Below are 20,984 nucleotides of genomic sequence, written 5' to 3'. Positions count from 1 at the left end.
CATCACTACGACTGACCCCATCCCAATACATATTGTGCAAGGAATGGCCACCAAACAGTACCATGGGGACAACATACTGACAGCCTTTGTTGTCCCGGCCGCAAGGCATGTGAGTCAACGTTTTTTCTTTCAAAATTTTAAGTTATTCCCGAGTATCCCCTACTTTTTTAAAGGGTCTTAGACCATCAGTCACGCATTTTGAATTATGGGGTATCAATTTCTTTTATTTATATATGATACATCATTGCCAATGAGGTTTTAATGAAACCTGTTCCATAGATAAATGAGACTGAATATGCCCCTGCGTTGACGTTGTATATTATACTGAACACAGTGTTAGTAAACATCCTTCCATCAAGGACAGGCCTGGGAAACATAAAAGGTGAAGTGAAAGTAGCTCACGTTTATTATCTGGGAAATTTGCTTCGAAAGCGCCATCTTCTACAACAAAAACAAAATGCACGATATTCATTACATAAATGCGACACAACCCTTTCAATATTCATAAGAAATCTCGTTGACTCTACGAGCCTGACTATTTCATGAGCATGCGTTTATGACTATCAAACAGTGATAATACCAGGTGTCCGCGAGAAGGTGACCGTATCCTGCTCCAACGGGGGCAGTCATCACAAACACATGCAAAGGGCAAGTGAACTGTTCACTTGAAAAAAACACACGCATTGCATCAGACATAACTTTTGTCACAGATGCGTCAAGTTTGGATATTGTCCTAACATATCTGCCATGAACGTTTTAATAGCTTTATTGTGGCCTTGAATGATGTAACCTTGATCAAACAACTTTAAGTGAAAGTCGTAGACGCTCTTTGAAATCTTGGTAGAAAGAGTGTTCCAGTGTAACTTAAAAGGCTGGAGCTGATGGAATGCTGCTCGACATATGTGGAAATTGACTATTGGAAAGTTGAAATCATCCCTCTTATCAAACAATCTTTTTTGAGATGATAGTGAATAATCTTTTTATGAGTGTGCATGTTGGCTTAAGTAAGGCAAAAAATTATGGTTGACAAGTATGCATACTGGCTTCACCCTTTTGTTTGTACTACTGACCTCGCTGGTCAACATGTTTACAACCCTTTTGAGTACATAGCTGACTTCTCCACTCCAGTGTAACTACATCTGGTATCTACTCTCCTGTGTTAACATTGCCTCCTACATGTACATATACTTGTCAACCATACTGGATACACCACTTGCTTGATAACAGTGTTAGAACCTACACTAAAACGTCGCTCCGAAATGTAATAAAGAAATTGTTCATCCATAAATATTTTCCTTACCTACTTCTCTCAAACTTCCAAATGCCTCTCAAAGAAATGTTGGCGTAAGATGAAAACAACAAGCAGTAACATGAAGTCAACGTTTTGTATATTGTAAGAATATTTATGACTAGATAAAATGTAATCTAAAACTGAAATGTCTGGGAATATCTGACCAGTAATACATTTTGCTAAAGCTAATGTAATTTGACCAATAGATTTGTTAACACTATACAAACGGACAAATTAAAAAAACTGTTAACCTTCAGTCGTTGACGCCATAATCCCTGATTTGCCTGTTTTTTTCTGCTTTCCTGTAAAATATAAAACACATGCTCAGTCACGCAAACAAAACAGCATGTGTGATTAAATGCAGTATGTTTACACAAGTAAGATAATTACATCCACACTATTTGTTACTTGTTATTTGTTTAACGCTTCTCCCGAAATGTAAGGTGGCTGACAAATTTACAATTTCTCCACAGTTAGTTATATTTCCTATTTACCGGGTGAGTGAGTTTCGCTTATATAAGTAATTTACTGACTAGAAAGGCTGAAGTGACATAGATCTGAATTGCAAAAGCGAGTGTAAATGTTTGGTACCTGACGAGCAAAAGGGAGCTAGAAAAAACAGAACATATTCAAGAGTTTCATAAAGTGATTTTAGTATTCATACTTCCCCGTGTTCAAGTCAGGTCACGCAAATACATAGGGTACGAATAGCGTATGAAAACTCTTTAAATAAGAATCGCAAACGGATATGCAAAATTAGCGGACCAAGAGGGGCAAAATGAAGACGTTTCATGTGTCAGTGACAAATTTCCCGGAACAAAATGATCGCAAAAAGGACATGCAAACCATCAGTCGGGAAACATGTACGATTCGGAAAAAAAAGCTTCCAGCGCAGGGTCAAGGAGCTGCACGTACTGCATGTCTAGCAGCACCATGGACAGTATTAAAGTGCAGGGCTTTTGAGTGCATGGCATCTGCGTCAATCGAACAGTGACAGTCAATCGAACCGATCAGCTGGTTTTCAATGTAGCACCAAGCACCATCACAAGGCAATGGGATCGGTTTCAACAGCATTGGTCAACACATGATCGGCCAAGGTCGGGACGACCAAGAGTAACCAGCCCCGCCCAAGATCGCTACATCCGACTGTGCCACCTACGCGAAAGGACGACCACAGCCACTTCAACCGCATCCCAAATACCCGGACTGTGCAGACCGTACGAAACTGTTGAAGAGCAGCAGGTTTACAGCAACACGTCCTATTGGACGCATTATATTGAGTCGACATCATCGTCCAACAATGTCCGCATTGGTGTCGTCAACACAGGGTCTGGCCTCAACTGCGATTGAGAGATGTCTGGTTCAGCAATGAATCAAGATTTCTCCTCCGTCGAGGGGATGGACGAGCACAGATCTACAGACGTCAGGTAGAACGTTATGCTGGAAACTGTGTACGTGAAGTTGACAGGTTTGGTGAGGGTAGCTTTATCTCGTATCATCCATATCCACGGCAAACTTACGGCTAAACGACACATCAACGGAATTGTCCTGCCACACGTCCTCCCAACTGCAGCCAACGGCAACGGTGTATTCCAGCAGGACAACGCTGGACCGCATACAGCCAGGAGCGCAAGAGCCTGTCACTCTTCAGCAACACATTACACAGTTACACTGCCAATGTATATAACCTATATACCTTACTCAGGGGAGGTAACTCACGTCATTCTTCAGCAACACACCACACTGTTATACTGCCACTGTATATAACCTACATACCTTATGTAGGGAAGGTAACTCTTGTCAGTCTACAGCAACACACTACACTGTTACACTGCCACTGTATATAACCTCCATACCTTACACAGGGGAGGTAACTCATGTGAATCTACAGCAACACACTACACTGTTACACTGCCACTGTATATAACCTCCATACCTTACACAGGGGAGGTAACTCATGTGACTCTACATCGACACACTACACTGTTACACTGCCACTGGATATAACCTACATATCTGACGTAGGGGAGGTAACTCATGTCAGTCTACAGCAACACACTACACTGTTACACTGCCATGTTATATAACCCACAAACCTTACTCAGGGGAGGTAACTCACGTCATTCTACAGCAACACACTACACTGTTACACTGCCACTGTATATAACCTCCATACCTTACACAGGGGAGGTAACTTATGTGACTCTACAGCAACACACTACACTGTTACACTGCCACTGGATATAACCTACATATCTGACGTAGGGGAGGTAACTCATGTCAGTCTACAACAACACACTACACTGTTACACTGCCATGTTATATAACCCACATACCTTACTCAGGGGAGGTAACTCACGTCATTCTACAGCAACACACTACACTGTTACACTGCCACTGTATATAACCTACATACCTTACGTAGGGGAGGTAACTCATGTCACTCTACAGCAACACACTACACTGTTACACCGTCACTGTATATAACCTACATACCTTACGCAGGGGAGGTAACTCATGTCACTCTACAGCAACACAGTACACTGTTACACTGCCACTGGATAGATCCTACATACCTTACTCAGGGAGGTAACTCATGTCATTCTACAGCAACACAGTACACTGTTACACTGCCACTGTATATAACCTACATACCTTATGTAGGGGAGGTAACACCTGTCACTCTACAGCAACACACTACACTGTTACACTGCCACTGTATATAACCTACATACCTTACTCAGGGAGGTAGCTCACGTCATTCTACAGCAACACACTATAGTGTTACACTGCCACTGTATATAACCTACTCACCTTACGTAGGGGAGGTAACTCCTGTCACTCTACAGCAACACACTAAACTGTTACACTGTTACACTGTATATAACCTACATACCTTACTCAGGGAGGTAGCTCACGTCATTCTACAGCAACACACTACAGTGTAACACTGCCATCGTATATAACCTATTTAACTTATGTAGGGGAAGTAACTCCTGCCACTCTACAGCAACACACCACACTGTTACACTGCCACTGTATATAACCTACATACCTTACATAGGGGAGGTAACTGCTGTCACTCTACAGCAACACACTACACTGTTATACTGCCACTGTATATAACCTACATACCTTACTTAGGGGAGGTAACTCATGTCACTCTACAGCAACACACTACACTGTTATACTGCCACTGTATATAATCTACATACCTTACGAAGGGAGGAACCTCCTGTCACTCCACAGCAACACACTACACTGTTACGCAGCCACTGTATATAACCTACATACCTTATGTAGGGGTGGTAACTCCTGTCACTCTACAGCAACACACTACAGTGTTACACTGACACTGTATATAACCTACATACCTTACTCAGGGAGGTAATTCACGTCATTCTACAGCAACACACTACACTATTACACTGCCACTGTATATAACCTACATACCTTATGTAGGGGAGGTTACACCTGTCACTCTACAGCAACACACTACACTGTTACACTGCCACTGTATATAACCTACATACCTTACTCAGGGAGGTAGCTCACGTCATTCTACAGCAACACACTACAGTGTTACACTGCCACTGTATATAACCTACATACCTGACGTAAGGGAGGTAACTCCAGTCACTCTACAGCAACACACTACACTGTTACACTGCCACTGTATATAACCTACATACCTTATGTAGGGGAGGTAACACCTGTCACTCTACAGCAACACACTACACTGTTACACTGCCACTGTATATAACCTGCATACCTTACTCAGGGAGGTAGCTCACGTCATTCTACAGCAACACACTACAGTGTTACACTGCCACTGTATATAACCTACATACCTTATGTAGGGGAGGTAACACCTGTCACTGTACAGCAACACACTACACTGTCACACTGCCACTGTATATAACCTACATACCTTACTCAGGGAGGTAGCTCACGTCATTCTACAGCAACACACTACAGTGTTACACTGCCACTGTATATAACCTACTCACCTTACGTAGTGGAGGTAACTCATGTCATTCTACAGCAACACACTACACTGTTACACTGTCACTGTATATAACCTACATACCTTACGCAGGGGAGGTTACTCCTGTCACTCTTCAGCAACACACTACACTGTTACACTTTCACTGTATATATCCTACATACCTTACGTAGGGAGGAACCTCCTGTCACTCTACAGCAACACAGTACACTGTTATACTGCCACTGTATATAACCTACATACCTTACTTAGGGGAGGTAACTCATGTCACTCTACAGCAACACACTACACTGTTATACTGCCACTGTATATAATCTACATACCTTACGAAGGGAGGAACCTCCTGTCACTCCACAGCAACACACTACACTGTTACGCAGCCACTGTATATAACCTACATACCTTATGTAGGGGTGGTAACTCCTGTCACTCTACAGCAACACACTACAGTGTTACACTGCCACTGTATATAACCTACATACCTTACTCAGGGAGGTAGCTCACGTCATTCTACAGCAACACACTACACTATTACACTGCCACTGTATATAACCTACATACCTTATGTAGGGGAGGTTACACCTGTCACTCTACAGCAACACACTACACTGTTACACTGCCACTGTATATAACCTACATACCTTATGTAGGGGAGGTTACACCTGTCACTCTACAGCAACACACTACACTGTTACACTGCCACTGTATATAACCTACATACCTTACTCAGGGAGGTAGCTCACGTCATTCTACAGCAACACACTACAGTGTTACACTGCCACTGTATATAACCTACATACCTGACGTAAGGGAGGTAACTCCAGTCACTCTACAGCAACACACTACACTGTTACACTGCCACTGTATATAACCTACATACCTTATGTAGGGGAGGTAACACCTGTCACTGTACAGCAACACACTACACTGTCACACTGCCACTGTATATAACCTACATACCTTACTCAGGGAGGTAGCTCACGTCATTCTACAGCAACACACTACAGTGTTACACTGCCACTGTATATAACCTACTCACCTTACGTAGTGGAGGTAACTCATGTCATTCTACAGCAACACACTACACTGTTACACTGTCACTGTATATAACCTACATACCTTACGCAGGGGAGGTTACTCCTGTCACTCTTCAGCAACACACTACACTGTTACACTTTCACTGTATATATCCTACATACCTTACGTAGGGAGGAACCTCCTGTCACTCTACAGCAACACAGTACACTGTTACACTGCCACTGTATATAACCTACATACCTCATGTAGGGGAGGTACCAGCTCTTACCCTACAGGAACACACTACACTGTTACACTGCCACTAAATATAGCCTACATACCTTATGTAGTGGAGGTAACTCCTGTTAGTCTACAGCAACACACTACACGGTTACACTGCCACTGTATATAACCTCCATACTTCATGTAGGGGAGGTAACTCCTGCCACTCTACAGCAACACACTACATTGTCACACTGCCACTGTGTATAACCTACATACCTCATGACAGGGAGGTAACTCGTGTCACTCTACAGCAACACACTACACTGTTACACTGTCACTGTATATACTCTACATACCTTATGTAGGGGAGGTAACTCATGTCAGTCTACAGCAACACACTACACTGTTACACTGCCACTGAATATACTCTACATACCTTATGTAGGGGAGGTAACTCCTATCACTCTACAGCAACACACTACAATGTTACACTGCCACTGTATATAACCTACACACCTTACGTAGGGGAGGTAACTCATGTCACTCTACAGCAACAAACTACACTGTTACACTGTCACTGTATATACTCTACATACCTTATGTAGTGGAGGTAACTTATGTCAGTCTACAGCAACACACTACACTGATACACTGCCACTGTATATAACCTCCATACTTCATGTAGGGGAGGTAACTCCTGTCACTCTACAGCAACACACTACACTGTTACACTGCCACTGGATATAACCTACATACCTTATGTAGGGGAGGTAACTCCTGTCACTCTACAGCAACACACTACACTGTTACACTGCCACTGTATATAACCTACATACCTTACGCAGGGGAGGTTACTCCTGTCACTCTTCAGCAACACACTACACTGTTACACTTTCACTGTATATATCCTACATACCTTACGTAGGGAGGAACCTCCTGTCACTCTACAGCAACACAGTACACTGTTACACTGCCACTGTATATAACCTACATACCTTATGTAGGGGAGGTACCACCTCTTACCCTACAGGAACACACTACACTGTTACACTGCCACTAAATATAGCCTACATACCTTATGTAGTGGAGGTAACTCCTGTTAGTCTACAGCAACACACTACACGGTTACACTGCCACTGTATATAACCTCCATACCTTACGAAAGGAGGAACCTCCTTTCACTCTACAGCAACACACTACACGGTTACACTGCCACTGTATATAACCACTCCTTCTGGATGATAGCCAACCCCACGAGCTCGTGCCCGACACAACGAAACAAGCTGAAAACATGAGAGACAAGGCAACTTCAACCCAAGACAATGTATCTAGCCATCCTAAGGAACATCAACATTTAAGATCCGTGCGGCTTGGTAATCAGTGGAGACTATCTTTCACAGGTTTGCTAAATCCAAGAACAGGAGACTCGTGATGTCATATGTGAGAGCAGACGAATCATTTTACATAGTGAAAGACGCTATCGTCGACTACGCCAAAGAAGGGATCTGACCATTACAAATATAATTCTCCTACGACACTGGGAAGGCTCGAACCCAACCTATACCATCCGTATTGCAGTTCCTGTACAGTGTGCCAAGATAATATTGGACGACAACACATTCTGGCCCGAGAACGAGAACTGTAGAGAATGGGTTCCCCGTAACACATGGTACTCTAATGATAAACAAGGCGAGAGTGAGTATTAACTGTGATGCCTCATCCTGCAACTCTAGCCATCAACGTATGTACACTGATGACCCTACTCAACCTAGCAACATGGAACATTCGTGGAACGGCTGATCTGTGCAATAAACTCGACAAATGTGACGCCATGCTTGTTACAGAGCACTGGCTAGACAGGGAAAACTTACAGTTTCTGGAAACATTCCACGACAACTTTAATGTGTATTCGAAATCCAGCTGCGTAGTTCTTGAAGTGTAGCCATGTTTGTACGGAAAGGTGACTGGTGCAAAGTTACTCCTATTGACACCCATTACAGCCGCCACGTACTGTGCATTAAACAACACATTGGTACTAGCCATGGTAAACCAAAATATGACCCTGCCAATTATAGAGGAATAACAATGGCGCCTGTATTAAGCAAACTCTTTGAAAGACTTCTTCTCAACAGAATAGAGTCGTGGGTAGATAATAACATAGAACTTCCCCATCCTTTGCAACTTGGATTTAGACGTCACTATGGTGCTGAAACGGCTGTACTTACGTTAACAGAAAATATTGCATATTACAATGAAAGGATGTCGCCTGTAAGCTGTGCATTCTTAGATAACGAAAAAGCATTTGATCGGGTATGGCTTGATGGATTATTTATTAAACTGTAAGATATAGGAATAACGGGTAAACTATGGAGAATATTAAGGCTCTCCTACAGCTCTATGAAATCATTTGTATGTTTTGAAGGATTTAAGTCGGATGCCTTCCCCGTGAATCAAGGAGTAGGTCAAGGTAGAGTAATGTCCGCCTGGCTTTTCACGCTATTTATTAATGACCTTCTAAATATGCTTGAAAACACAGATTCTGGCTTAATTCTGCAATGGGGTAAATGCCCTGGGATCCTTCTTGCAGACGACACTACTTTATTGAGTATCTCAAATAAAGGCCTGCAAAATCTTCTTGATGTCGTTCAAAACTATGCTCATATGTGGCAGAAATATAATGTAAGCAAGAGTGCAGTTCTATACTTTGGATGCCCAAACAATAAGGTTCAAACCACTAATGTATCAATTGGCGATATGCATGTTCCACAAACGAAATCTATTAATATGCAGGTGTATATCTTAATACAGATAAATCATCACTTGAATGTACAAACTCTGCATGTGAAAAGTTACGTGTACTCATCAACACTAACCATAATAATGGGCTGTTCTTTCCTTTATCTGCAGCACGTATCTGGGGGAGGGTAATTTTACCATGTGGCCTCTATGGATGCAGCGTATGGGGTAAACATCCTCTTAAAGAGTATGAAATGCTTGAAGTTGTACAACGTCAATTTTGTAAAAAAGTTCAGGGACTACACAGGCGCACTCCCAGTATTGTTGTATTGGATGCTATCGGCATCATGCCACTACAGTATTACATAGATGAAAGAGCACTCTACTTCTTAGAAAAGCTATGCAATGCAAAGTATAACTGTGTTTTTAAAGTTATGTTTCTCGTTCGCCTGGGTCAATGTATGTGTACAGATAGTTTTACATTCAATGTATGGAGTAGAAAATCTCCGCTATATAATATGCTACAACTTGTACAGAAGTATAACCTAAGTGATACACTTGTTAACTATGTCAATAATTGTCAATTTTTTAAAAAGAAATGCTGGTCCAAGGCCGTGAATGAAATTCTATTAAATCTCATCGAGATGATGTATTTTATGTCCATCTTAATTCAAGACTCAATCTGTCAAGATATGTTAGAATAAGATCAAGTTATGAACACTATCTCTGGAAACTAGCCATGTAGAAGTATGACCATTTAACTAAAATTGCAAGGCTTGTATTCTATGGATCGGCTGAAATTGTCTCTAGAGAATGCTATTGTAAAACTGTTGCCAATGATATTGTAAAGCACGTGTTTATGTCCTGCACGATCAATATGAATGACTGAAATTTACTTTAACTTTTAACTTTTTAACACCATTTGTGATATCCTGGATGTAAATGATTTTGTTAAGATTTGGGAGAAAGAAGATGATGTTATTTTTGCGTTCTTACTTGGTGGATGTCCAATAGAATGTATTATGGAACTAGAAAGAGATGTGTGGGCAGAAGTAACAATTGATGTAAGCCGCTTTATAAGGAAAATGCAATATCTGCTAGAAAACTTGTATGTTTAGGAACATGTGTAAATATACCCCCAAGTCATGTTAAACATGTAACATAATCATATCTGCATATTGTAATCTTCATTCAATTGGAGGAAATAAAGAATATCTATCTATCTCATGTCACTCTACAGCCACACACTACACAGTTACACTGCCACTGTATATAACCTACATACCTTACGTAGGGGAGGTAACTCATGTCACTCTACAGCAACACACTTCACTGATACACTGCCACTGTAAGTAACCTTCATACCTTATGTAGGGGAGGTAACTCACGTCAGTATACAGCAACACACTACACAGTTACACTGCCACTGTATATAACCTGTATACCTTATGTAGAAGAGGTAACTCATGTCACTCCACAGCAACACACAGCACTGTTACACTGCCACTGTATATAACCTACATACCTGACGTAGGAGAGGTATCTCATATCACTCTACAGCAACCAACACACTGTTACACAGCCACTGTATATAACCTACATACCTTATGTAGGGCAGGTAAATCATGTCACTCTACAGCAACACACCACACTGTTACACAGCCACTGTATATAACCTACATACCTGACATAGGGGAGCAATGGCATGCCACTCTACAGCAACACACTACACTGATACACTGCCACGGTATATTACCTCCATACCTTATGTAGGGGAGGTAACTGCTGTCACCCTACAGCAACAACCTACATATAACCTACATACCTGACATAGGGGAGCTATACGATCTACTTACTGTCAACACTGGAGTGAGTCTATGTACATGTCACCTCTATCTACTCACTGACAACACTGAAGTGAGTCTATGTACATGTCACCTCTATCTACTCACTGTTAACACTGGAGTAAGTCAATGTACATGGCGCCTCTATCTACTCACTGTCAACACTGGAGTGGGTCTATGCACATGTCAAGTACATGTACACACTGTCAACACTGGAGTAAGTCAATGTAGATGTCAAGTCTACCTACTCATTGTCAACATAGGATTGAGTCTATGTACATGTCAAGTATATCTACTTACTGTCAACACTGGAGAACGCGAAAATACGAGGGAATGTTGATTTAAAAATGAATGAATTAATGCTACCGATGTGGCACCATGAGGCTTTTGTAAAAAAATCGTCTCTATTACATCACTGTTATAGGTGGGTGGGTAAACTGCCACATTTGCCGTCAGGCAAGGCACTGGTCAGGGAAGAGTTATCTCAACTTTGCTTTTTCTTGCGTACATTGGGAGCTTCAGCAGATAGATACAGGAATATATCCTTTTCGTTTACCATGCATGTGTATTTCTTCCTGATGATATCCTGCACTTATCAGTTACAGTCCTTAAGGTCTACAAACATCTGTGGATTACTCATCCAAATAAGACGTTTAATGCATCAAAAAGTAAAAAACTGTTGTGTTTCATAAAACGAAGCAATTATTGGGTAAGCATGCTTAAAACAAAGTTACGTGAACTTTAATGAGAGTTGGATAGACGCAATCATTTTGCTAACACTCCAATAGTTTGAATATGGGTACTTAATCGTCCTATGGTCTTCCTTGAAAGGTTCCCCTCCTATAGTATAGTTTAACAAGAGCGGTCACCCTCCCATAGTATAGCACAGTATAGTGAATATCACTTGAAGATTAGTTTGGGACATTGACTTGATTGAACTTTGTTTTAAGTAGGAGAAAGTCCTCAATCTTGCGATTATTTAACGGCCTCGAACAAGCTTCACGTGCGAAAATAATCGTGAGATTTCGGACATTCTCCTATACTTATGTTGGATGACCTATGTTTGATAATGTAAAATATCAGAGGTTCTGCAAAGAATTCTTTCTTTTTAGCTTTTTGTTGAAGCAATGCACACTATTATTCTCTCCTCTCTGTTGGTCTAACCACTAGTGAGATAAAAAAAAAGAATGAAAAAGACGACTGATTTGGCCGGTTGGTCAGGATCGGTTACCTTGGTTGATCACATGTCATTGTATCCCGACTCCGTAGATCTTTGTTAAAAATATCAATCATTCGGTTGATGGCGTCGACGTCATATAGCCATACATGCTAACGTCATATAGATGGAATATTGCTATAAAAGAACATATGCCGAATGGACATGTATAACCTGCTTTGTTTATTAGCAAGGTGACCGTGCAGCACACACACGCACGCACGCACATACATATATATCGAGATTGTTTTATGACACGTGGGTTGTAGGGAGGGTGTACTGCTGGCCCACGTGGTAAGTATCAGGTCAGAGTTGACAGAAATACGGTCTGTGTACATGTACAATTATTACCTGTTATCTGTGTTGTCTGCTCCTCAGACACACTCAACTCCCGCAACACCACCTCTATTCTGATGTCCTCAATTGATGGGTCCAGCTCCTGCATGAAGTCAAGGAAGACCTTCTTGACCTTCCTGTGTTTAACAATCATGTCAATTGCATCCTCACTGGTCGTATATGCGAAAGAAAATATCAGACATCCCCGAGCCAACCTCGTTAGTCTAGCACGAAACAACTCTCTGATCCTTCTGCTAAAGCGGCGAATTGACTCCCTGGGGACTTGTCTGTTGGGCGCAGGATTGCAGTGCCAGCTTGTTTCATGTGTGCCACCTACACAGTTGACGTAGAAAACGTCTCCACTGATATGTATATTCCCTAATTTTATATGGATAGAAAGGGAAAAAGCAAAATTCATGTCAACTCATAAAATATGCATTAGCTGCCAATGTCTACTCAATAACATTTAAAATATTTGCAAAGATCTGCACCAATATGTATATTCCCTGAAATTATAACTGATAGGAAGGCAAATATATAACACATTTTAACACACGAACTGCACAGTACAAATGTGCAAATAACCACACGATAAGATGAAACATATCTATTAAGAATTTGGGAGCCATCTTATTGTACCTTGATGCATTTCCTGGACGTTTTGTATGCCGGATGCATTGGAAAGTATTGCGGTGCTATGTCCATCCAATCCAGTATTGATTGGACCAGACTCTGGAACAAGATGACGTTCATGAAGACACCAAACAAAATTTCTAACGTATTTGTCACATATATTGATAACATATGACATGACAGTACATCACCTTTCTGCTGTCTCTGTCTCTTTGCTCTCCTCCTTGCTGTTCTCTTTGCTGTTCCCTTTGTTGTCCTCCTTGCTGTTCTCTTTGCTGTTCCCTTTGTCGTCCTCCTTGCTGTTCTCTTTGCTGTTCCCTTTGCTGTCCTCCTTGCTGTTCTCTTTGCCTTCTGTACGACAGGTTTCATATTGATGTCTTCCACTTGTGAGCCGATCTCGTGAAGAAATAGCAAAATGGCTTTTTTTATTTCCAAATGTCTAGCCACCATCTGAATTGCTTTAAACTCCGTGTCATGTCCGAAGACAAATATCAAACTTCCGCTGTGAATGCTGGTCAGATGCTCACCGCGAGACTCCCATCTTTCCTTCAACTTTCCCAACTGTGGACAGAACTCTTTATTAAGAGATAGGTTTTGAGTGGGAGTACAGGTCCAGGATGTCTCATGAGGCCATGACTGGCAGTTTGTGAACTCGACTCTCAGAACACGTGCCTCAGTTACATATAGAATGACTGAAACATATGGAGCATTGACATGTTATCCTATTATGATACATAAGGGCTCAGGAAGTTACAAGAAGACTGACTTTCCTTCATTGACAATTTGGTTAAATGCTCTCTGGAAATAATATCAATGTATATATTTATACCATGGATCCTTTATGTTACAATATTTAAAACCACATATGACAGTATTAGTAGTGCATGATGTGTTTGTCATATACCCGTTCTGTTCACCGGTAGACTGATTAAGAGATGTACAGATAATTCCTTTGTTTCAGTAGTGAGCAGAAGCACAGATGATCAACTTAACACACTGAACACTCACGGTTATGATCAGGGATGTCTGCCCGGAGTTCACCTTGAAAATAAACTGACAAATATTCACAGGAACAAGACCTGACAGGAACAAGACATAACGCTTCTTACTTTGGAGGTTAATTAATGTAAATCAGGTAAACATACAACACTGACACTGCTTAGATAATGACAAAATTACAAGAATAATGCTTCTTGTTTCTTTTTCAAAATAATTCATAACCTGGACCAACACGGACAAACTAATCCATTCATACTTGTTTTATTTGATCTGTTCAAAACAACTTTCGATGTTTTGTTTGATAGGCATTACTTAGAAGTTGACGGATGACAAAGTAGACACAATTTATACCGAAAAGTCGCCTTCATAGTAATTAAAGAAGTTGTTATCCATAAATTGTGCCGCCTTTGTAACTGCCGATGTGCTTAGAATATTACCTGATGATTCATCAGAGGACAGCATCTCCTCGGGTGTTGATGACTCCGCCATCTCCCTGACAGTGTTTCTCTTCTTCCTAAGTATGGAGTAACAGCAGTTACACTAAACTTTTGAAATCATTAATATGATTTGGGGTCTTCAACACAATTGTAAACCTTTAGAAACTTCCATTGAAAAGGGACTTGTCAAAGCATACACACACTTGCATAAACTGAAATATATCAACCATTAAACCGATGACATTTTGTGAAGGCTCTAAACTGAGCGTATTTATTTCAGTATCACATATACATCCGCACACTTTGTCTGAGTACTCCTCATAAACTGATAAATGTATATTTGCCAACTGTTTGCTTGGTGAATTGAGGTCGTCAGAGCCTTGACTGCATTTGGTCTAAAAGGAAGAAAACAATGTACTTATTTCACAGTCAGTTATACACAGTTATAACACTAAATAGAACCAAAAGATGTCACTTCGACTGGAGTGTCTTTTTATATCAACATAATTTGACACTGTGCACCCCCCTCACAAAGGGAAGATAACTCCTGTCTTTCCAGCAACACAAAACACAGTTACACTGCCACCTGCTGGGATACTGTGCACGACATGCCTCACACAGGGGAGGTAACTCATGTCACTCTACAGCACTACACACTACACTGTTACACTGTCACTGTATGAAAGCTACATGCCTTACTCAGTGGAGTTAACTCATGTCAGTCTACAGCAACACACCACACTGTTACACTGCCATGGTATATTACCTCCATACATTATGTAGGGGAGGTAACTCATGTCAGTCTACAGCAACACACTACACTGTTACACTGCCACTGTATATAACCTCCATGCCTTATGTAGGGGAGGTAACTCCTGCCACTCTATAGCAACACATAGCACTGTCACAGTGCCACGGTATATAACCTCCATACCTTTTGTAGGGGAGGTAGCCTGATCAACATGTACCAATATCCTGGTTGTGAACAAGTTGGAAATTACATTGACACGTCTCCAGTATGACAGTATGAAGTGTCTGGTGGCAGACATTGAATAGGTTCAACTTTCAGTTCTGTTGATGGAGTTACAAAGAAATGCTAGTAACAAAAGCTAGAAAAGGGTACACCATGCCTAAACTCAGCTTAGCTGACAAACCCGTCATATGATTTTGGTATGATCAACTAATGCTGTAGAGAACAGTATGACTGTAGAAGTTCAACCTTTTCTTCTTTTAATAGTTATATATCCACAACACAAATACGAGTCTTTCAACACAACAACAAAAACCCATAAATTTCCACGTAGTGTAAGTATGAAAATGACTTCTTGTAATCAATGATTCACAGTGATTTCCATTCATATACACTTCTTCATTGTCTTGTCTTTTTCTCTAACTGAATTTTATTCAGAAATAATCTCTGGCGTTGACGTGACGGACTAACAGTTTACATGTGAACACATATATATTAATGGACAACAATAGTGAGTGAGTGAGTGAGTATGGTTTTACGCCGCATTTAGCAATATTCCAGCAATATCACGGCGGGGGACACCAGAAATGGGCTTCACACATTGTACCCATGTCGGGATTCGAACCCGGGTCTTCGGCGTGACGAGCGAACGCTTTAACCACTAGGCTAACCGACCGCCCGGACAACAATAGACAGACTAACAGTTTACATGTGAACACATATATAGTAATGGACAACAATAGACAGACGAAGAGACAATGACTTTGCCCTGGACATGCCACGTTTAGATGTGACTACCGACACGACCCAGGCGATAGTAGAATTATGAATATCATAACAGGACTTGTTGTGTCAGACAATGGCTCAATTGACTGTTGTTACGATTGTGTTTGTCTTGATTTCCCTAACGATATGTAACTCAACATTGTAGAAAAGTGAAGACGAGAGGTTATAATTCATGAACTGTATATACCTTGTCAAAACTGGGTGCTGTTAAGTCACTCTGTGACACCTGACTGAAACAGGTGTTATAACTAATTATACGTTTTGCCTGTAATATGTAAATAGAGAATCTCACCCGAGTGTCTTTTGATATCAAATATATCAACACGAGTTGATAAAAGTGGAAAAATTCCGAGGCTTGCCGAGTATTTTGGCCACTTTTATCAACGAGTATCAAAAGAAACGAGGTGAGATTTTATTTATCATTCAACATCTTTCAACTATTTCAATTTGTAGACATTAATTAGCAGTGTCTTCAGTGTAAAAGTACTGCACACAGCTTCAGTAGCAGAGCCATTAGTGATGTCATTTGATTGTGACGTCATGGTAACCAGTGCCGTCACAATAGTCTGCAAAGCATTGTGATGTAATTTGATTGCAGCGATATCTACGGTGTAGATTTGGTTTTGGTTTCGGAAGCTAAGTAGACTTATAGCTCAATGGAAAGGATGTCGCTGAGGGTGTGGTATCCTTGGATGTAAAGAATATTACTGTGGGTGTGGTATCATGGGTGTAAAGGATGTCGCTGTGGGTGTGGTATCCTGGATGTAAAGGATGTTGCTGTGAGTGTGGTATCCTGGGTGTAAAGGATGTAGCTGTGGGTGTTGTATCCTGGGTGTAAAGGATGTCGCTGTGGGTGTGGTATCCTCTCTGTAATGGATGTTGCTGTGGGTGTGGTATCCTGGGTGTAAAGGATGTCGCTGTGGGTGTGGTATCCTGGGTGTAAAGGAGTGAGTGAGTGAGTATGGTTTTACGCCGCTTTTAGCATTATTCCAGCAATATCACGGCGGGGGACACCAGAAATGGGCTTCACACATTGTACCCATGTCGGGAATCGAACCCGGGTCTTCGGCGTGACGAGCGAACGCTTTAACCACAAGGCTACCCGACCGCCCCGGGTGTAAAGGATGTCGCTGTGGGTGTGGTATCCTGGGTGTAAAGGATGTCGTTGTGGGTGTGGTATCTTGGGTGTAAAGGATGTCGCAGGGGGTGTGGTATCCTTGGTTTAAAGGATGTCGCAGTTAGGTGTGGTATCCTCGGTGTAAAGCATGTCGCCTTGCGTGTGGAATCCTTGGTGTAAAGGATGTTGCTGTGGGTGTGGTATCCTGGGTGTAAAGGATGTCGCAGGGGGTGTGGTATCCTTGGTGTACCATAGATGAACGTGTGTATTTGAATATATCATCTTACATGGTCTCACAAGGAATATCATCAGTGTATAATACACCCACAGTCTTTTATTCTTGCAGTTGTAGTTGTTGTGATGTGTGCTACCAAATGTTCAATTTCTCACGTTACCATAATTAATTTTACTATTCAGGATCGAAGTACCACAACTCTGACGGGCATTAGCTGACGTCGTTTGGATCCTCGGTAATCGAGAAATACACGAACCCCTTGAAGTCTACGGAAAGATGCGAGTGGTGACGAATGTCTAGGAGGATACTGGGTACAATACACCTTTTATGTCACAGGTAACTCTGTCACTGCTATACTGCTACTGACGTCATTCATTTACACCTACCTCGGCCTTCTACAATGAGGAACGCCCCTGAATACAGCCCCCACACAACAAGATCTTATTCGTCAATCTGAGTGTGACGAACGTTCGGGGATTCCCCTCGGAAATGAGGTCGTCAGAGCGTCAGCTCAAACCTAAACTAGAACAAGTGATGGAGAGGTTCCCTAAGTACCTTCACGGGATTTGTTTGTAACAGTCAAACACAGATGGAAGGATCCTATATAACAATGTTCCAAAATCTTACAAATTATTCTTGAAGTATGTAATTAACATGACAACACACACTACCTGACTTGCGCGAATCACTTTTCTCCTCCCAGTCTTCTAGATCCGGGTGGGTCGCCCAATCCGCCTCACACACACAGGTCCAGTGTACACAGGCCGCCTCACACACACAGATACAGTGCACACAGGCCGCCTCACACACACAGGTCCAGTGTACACAGGCCGCCTCACACACACACAGGTCCAGTGTACACGGGCCGCCTCACACACACAGGTCCAGTGTACACAGGCCGCCTGACACACACAGGTCCAGTGTACACAGGCCGCCTCACACACACAAGTAAAACTCTGGCTGTCGTATACCCTGTCCCACTCCACACTACACTGCAGAGGATTGAAAGAAGTGAGACCGGTGTGTATCTAGAGAGACAGTGGCACGGAGAGCTGGTCCCCCACTCCACTCTACACTGCTGAGGATTGAAAGAAGTGAGACCGGCGTGTATCTAGAGAGACAGTGGCACGCAGAGCTGGTCCCCCACTCAACACTACATAGCTTCCGGGTGTGACGCTCAATATACATTCGTCTGCACTCGGCCTTTTCCGTGCATGAAGTCAATACCAGTATTGATCGAACCTGTCCAGACTTGCCTACTGTACACATCTGGTCTTTTAAGATAACAATCATGAACATGCAGATATCACACAGTTTTTTAGTTCTATATAGGTATCAAATTGTCAGATAACAACCTGAGTACCTGGTAATGAACAATGTAATATCTGTATCTATTTTACAAGCAAAGAAGCTACAATAGAAAAAGTAACTGACCATAAAAAACTAGAGATATCTACATATAATTTTTGACATGTCATGCCATGATTTGTTCGCAAACGATAATCATACAGATTGCTCAAGAGAAAAGCCGTTGTTTATTTATGAAATATACGAGGAGTGGTTTATTCTCCCTGCAGTGTTTTATTTAGAGGTTATTACATGGCAGCTTTCATATCATACCCCATATCACCCCGAGAGCCCCATATCACCCCAAGACCCCCATATCACCCCCAGAGCCCCATAAAACCACGAGACCCCTTATCAACCCGAGACCCCCATATCAGCCCGAGACCCCCATAAACTCGGAGACCTTCATATCACCCTGAGACCTCCTTATCAACCCGAGACCCACATATCAGCCTGAGACCCTCATATTAGCCTGAGACCCCCATATCAACCTGAAACCCCCATATCAACCTGAGACCCTGATATCAACCTGAAACCCCCACATCAACCTGAGACCACGATATCAACCTGAAACCCCCATATCAACCTGAGACCCCGATATCAACCTGAAACACCCATATCAACCTGAAACCCCCACATCAGCCTGAGACCCCCATATCAACCAGAGATCCCCATATCAACCTGAGACCCCAATATCAACCTGAAACCCCGATATCAACCCGAGACCCCCCTATCAACCTGAAACCCCAATATCAATCTGATACCCCGATATCAACCTGAAACCCCCATATCAACCTGAGACCCCCATATCAGCCTGAAACCCCCATATAAGCCCGAGACTCCAACATCATCCCATGAGCCATATATCAGCCTGAGACCACCACCCATATCAGCCCGAGATCCCCATATCAGGCCGAGACCCCCATATCAGCCCGAGATCTCCATATCAGCCCGAGATCCCCATATCAGCCCGAGGACGCACATATCAGCCTGATATCCCCATATCAACACGAGAATCCCATAAAACCCAATACAACCATATTAGTCCAAGACCCCAATATCAGCCCAAGACACAAATATCAGTCCCAGACCCCGATATCAACCAGATACACCCATATCAGTTTGATACATCCATATGAGCCAGATACAAACATATCATATCAGCCAGTGACCCCCACATCAGCCCGAGACCCCCATATCAGCCAATGACCCCCACATCAGCTCGTGACCCCCATATCAGCCAGTGACCGCCATATCAGCCCATGGACCATATATCAGCCCGACACCCCCACATCAGTCCGTGACCCCCATATCAGCCCGAGACCCCAACATCAGCCCAAGACACCCACATCAGCCCGTGACCCCCACATCAGCCCGTGACCCCTACATCAGCCCGACACCCGGAGAGGGTGTGAGGGGAGCAGTCAATACAATGTCAGGGAAGGAGGAAGTACAACTGCTGACATCAGATACACTCGGAATGTCAACTGGCTTTTTGTCTCAAACAACCATAGAATGTTTGAATTATTTGTTATCGCCCTGCAAGATTGTCCGAGTACAGCATTTTAGAAACGGAGGAGTGTGTTTATGCCTTGACAAATAGAGTAAGTTATACACTGTAAGCCTAATGGGTTTAGTCATTGTGATGTTCTATCTGTGAATAACGAAACTGAATAAACTACAGTCAAACGCCGTTGTCTCCAACTCTCGAATGTATGTTTATGTGTATCCATGTGTATCCATGTGTGTGTGTGTGTGTGTGTGTGTGTGTGTGTGTGTGTGTGTGTGT

General features: G+C 42.3%; 1 protein-coding gene across 6 annotated transcripts in view; it reads right to left on the bottom strand.

Annotated features, from left to right (window-relative positions):
• The window catches only part of LOC124128465, a 55,943-nt gene extending 36,719 nt beyond the window's left edge, over positions 1 to 19,224 (bottom strand). Inside the window, exons 1-9 of one of the 6 annotated variants that reach the window (XM_048386808.1) lie at positions 18,520 to 19,224; positions 15,043 to 15,135; positions 14,741 to 14,817; positions 14,313 to 14,345; positions 13,496 to 13,996; positions 13,311 to 13,403; positions 12,687 to 13,049; positions 1,543 to 1,593; positions 403 to 441 (exon numbers count right to left, since the gene is read on the bottom strand). In XM_048386808.1, the coding sequence (XP_048242765.1) occupies positions 403 to 441; positions 1,543 to 1,593; positions 12,687 to 13,049; positions 13,311 to 13,403; positions 13,496 to 13,996; positions 14,313 to 14,345; positions 14,741 to 14,817; positions 15,043 to 15,062 (1,177 nt within the window). In that variant the 5' untranslated portion in view covers positions 15,063 to 15,135; positions 18,520 to 19,224. Of the gene's footprint in view, positions 1 to 402; positions 442 to 1,542; positions 1,594 to 12,686; positions 13,050 to 13,310; positions 13,404 to 13,495; positions 13,997 to 14,312; positions 14,346 to 14,740; positions 14,818 to 15,042; positions 16,677 to 18,519 lie in introns of those variants that run through there. The other 5 variants (XM_048386811.1, XM_046491894.2, XM_048386809.1 and 2 more) reach the window with 5 other exon arrangements.
• Between the last annotated feature and the right edge of the window lie 1,760 nt (positions 19,225 to 20,984).

The sequence above is a fragment of the Haliotis rufescens genome, unplaced genomic scaffold (assembly GCF_023055435.1).
Source record: "Haliotis rufescens isolate VD_foot unplaced genomic scaffold, xgHalRufe1.0.p SCAF_61, whole genome shotgun sequence".
Classification (NCBI taxonomy): Eukaryota; Metazoa; Mollusca; class Gastropoda; order Lepetellida; family Haliotidae; genus Haliotis; species Haliotis rufescens.
The sequence above is the reverse complement of the archived record's forward strand: the minus strand, read 5'-3'. Positions and strand labels throughout refer to the sequence as shown.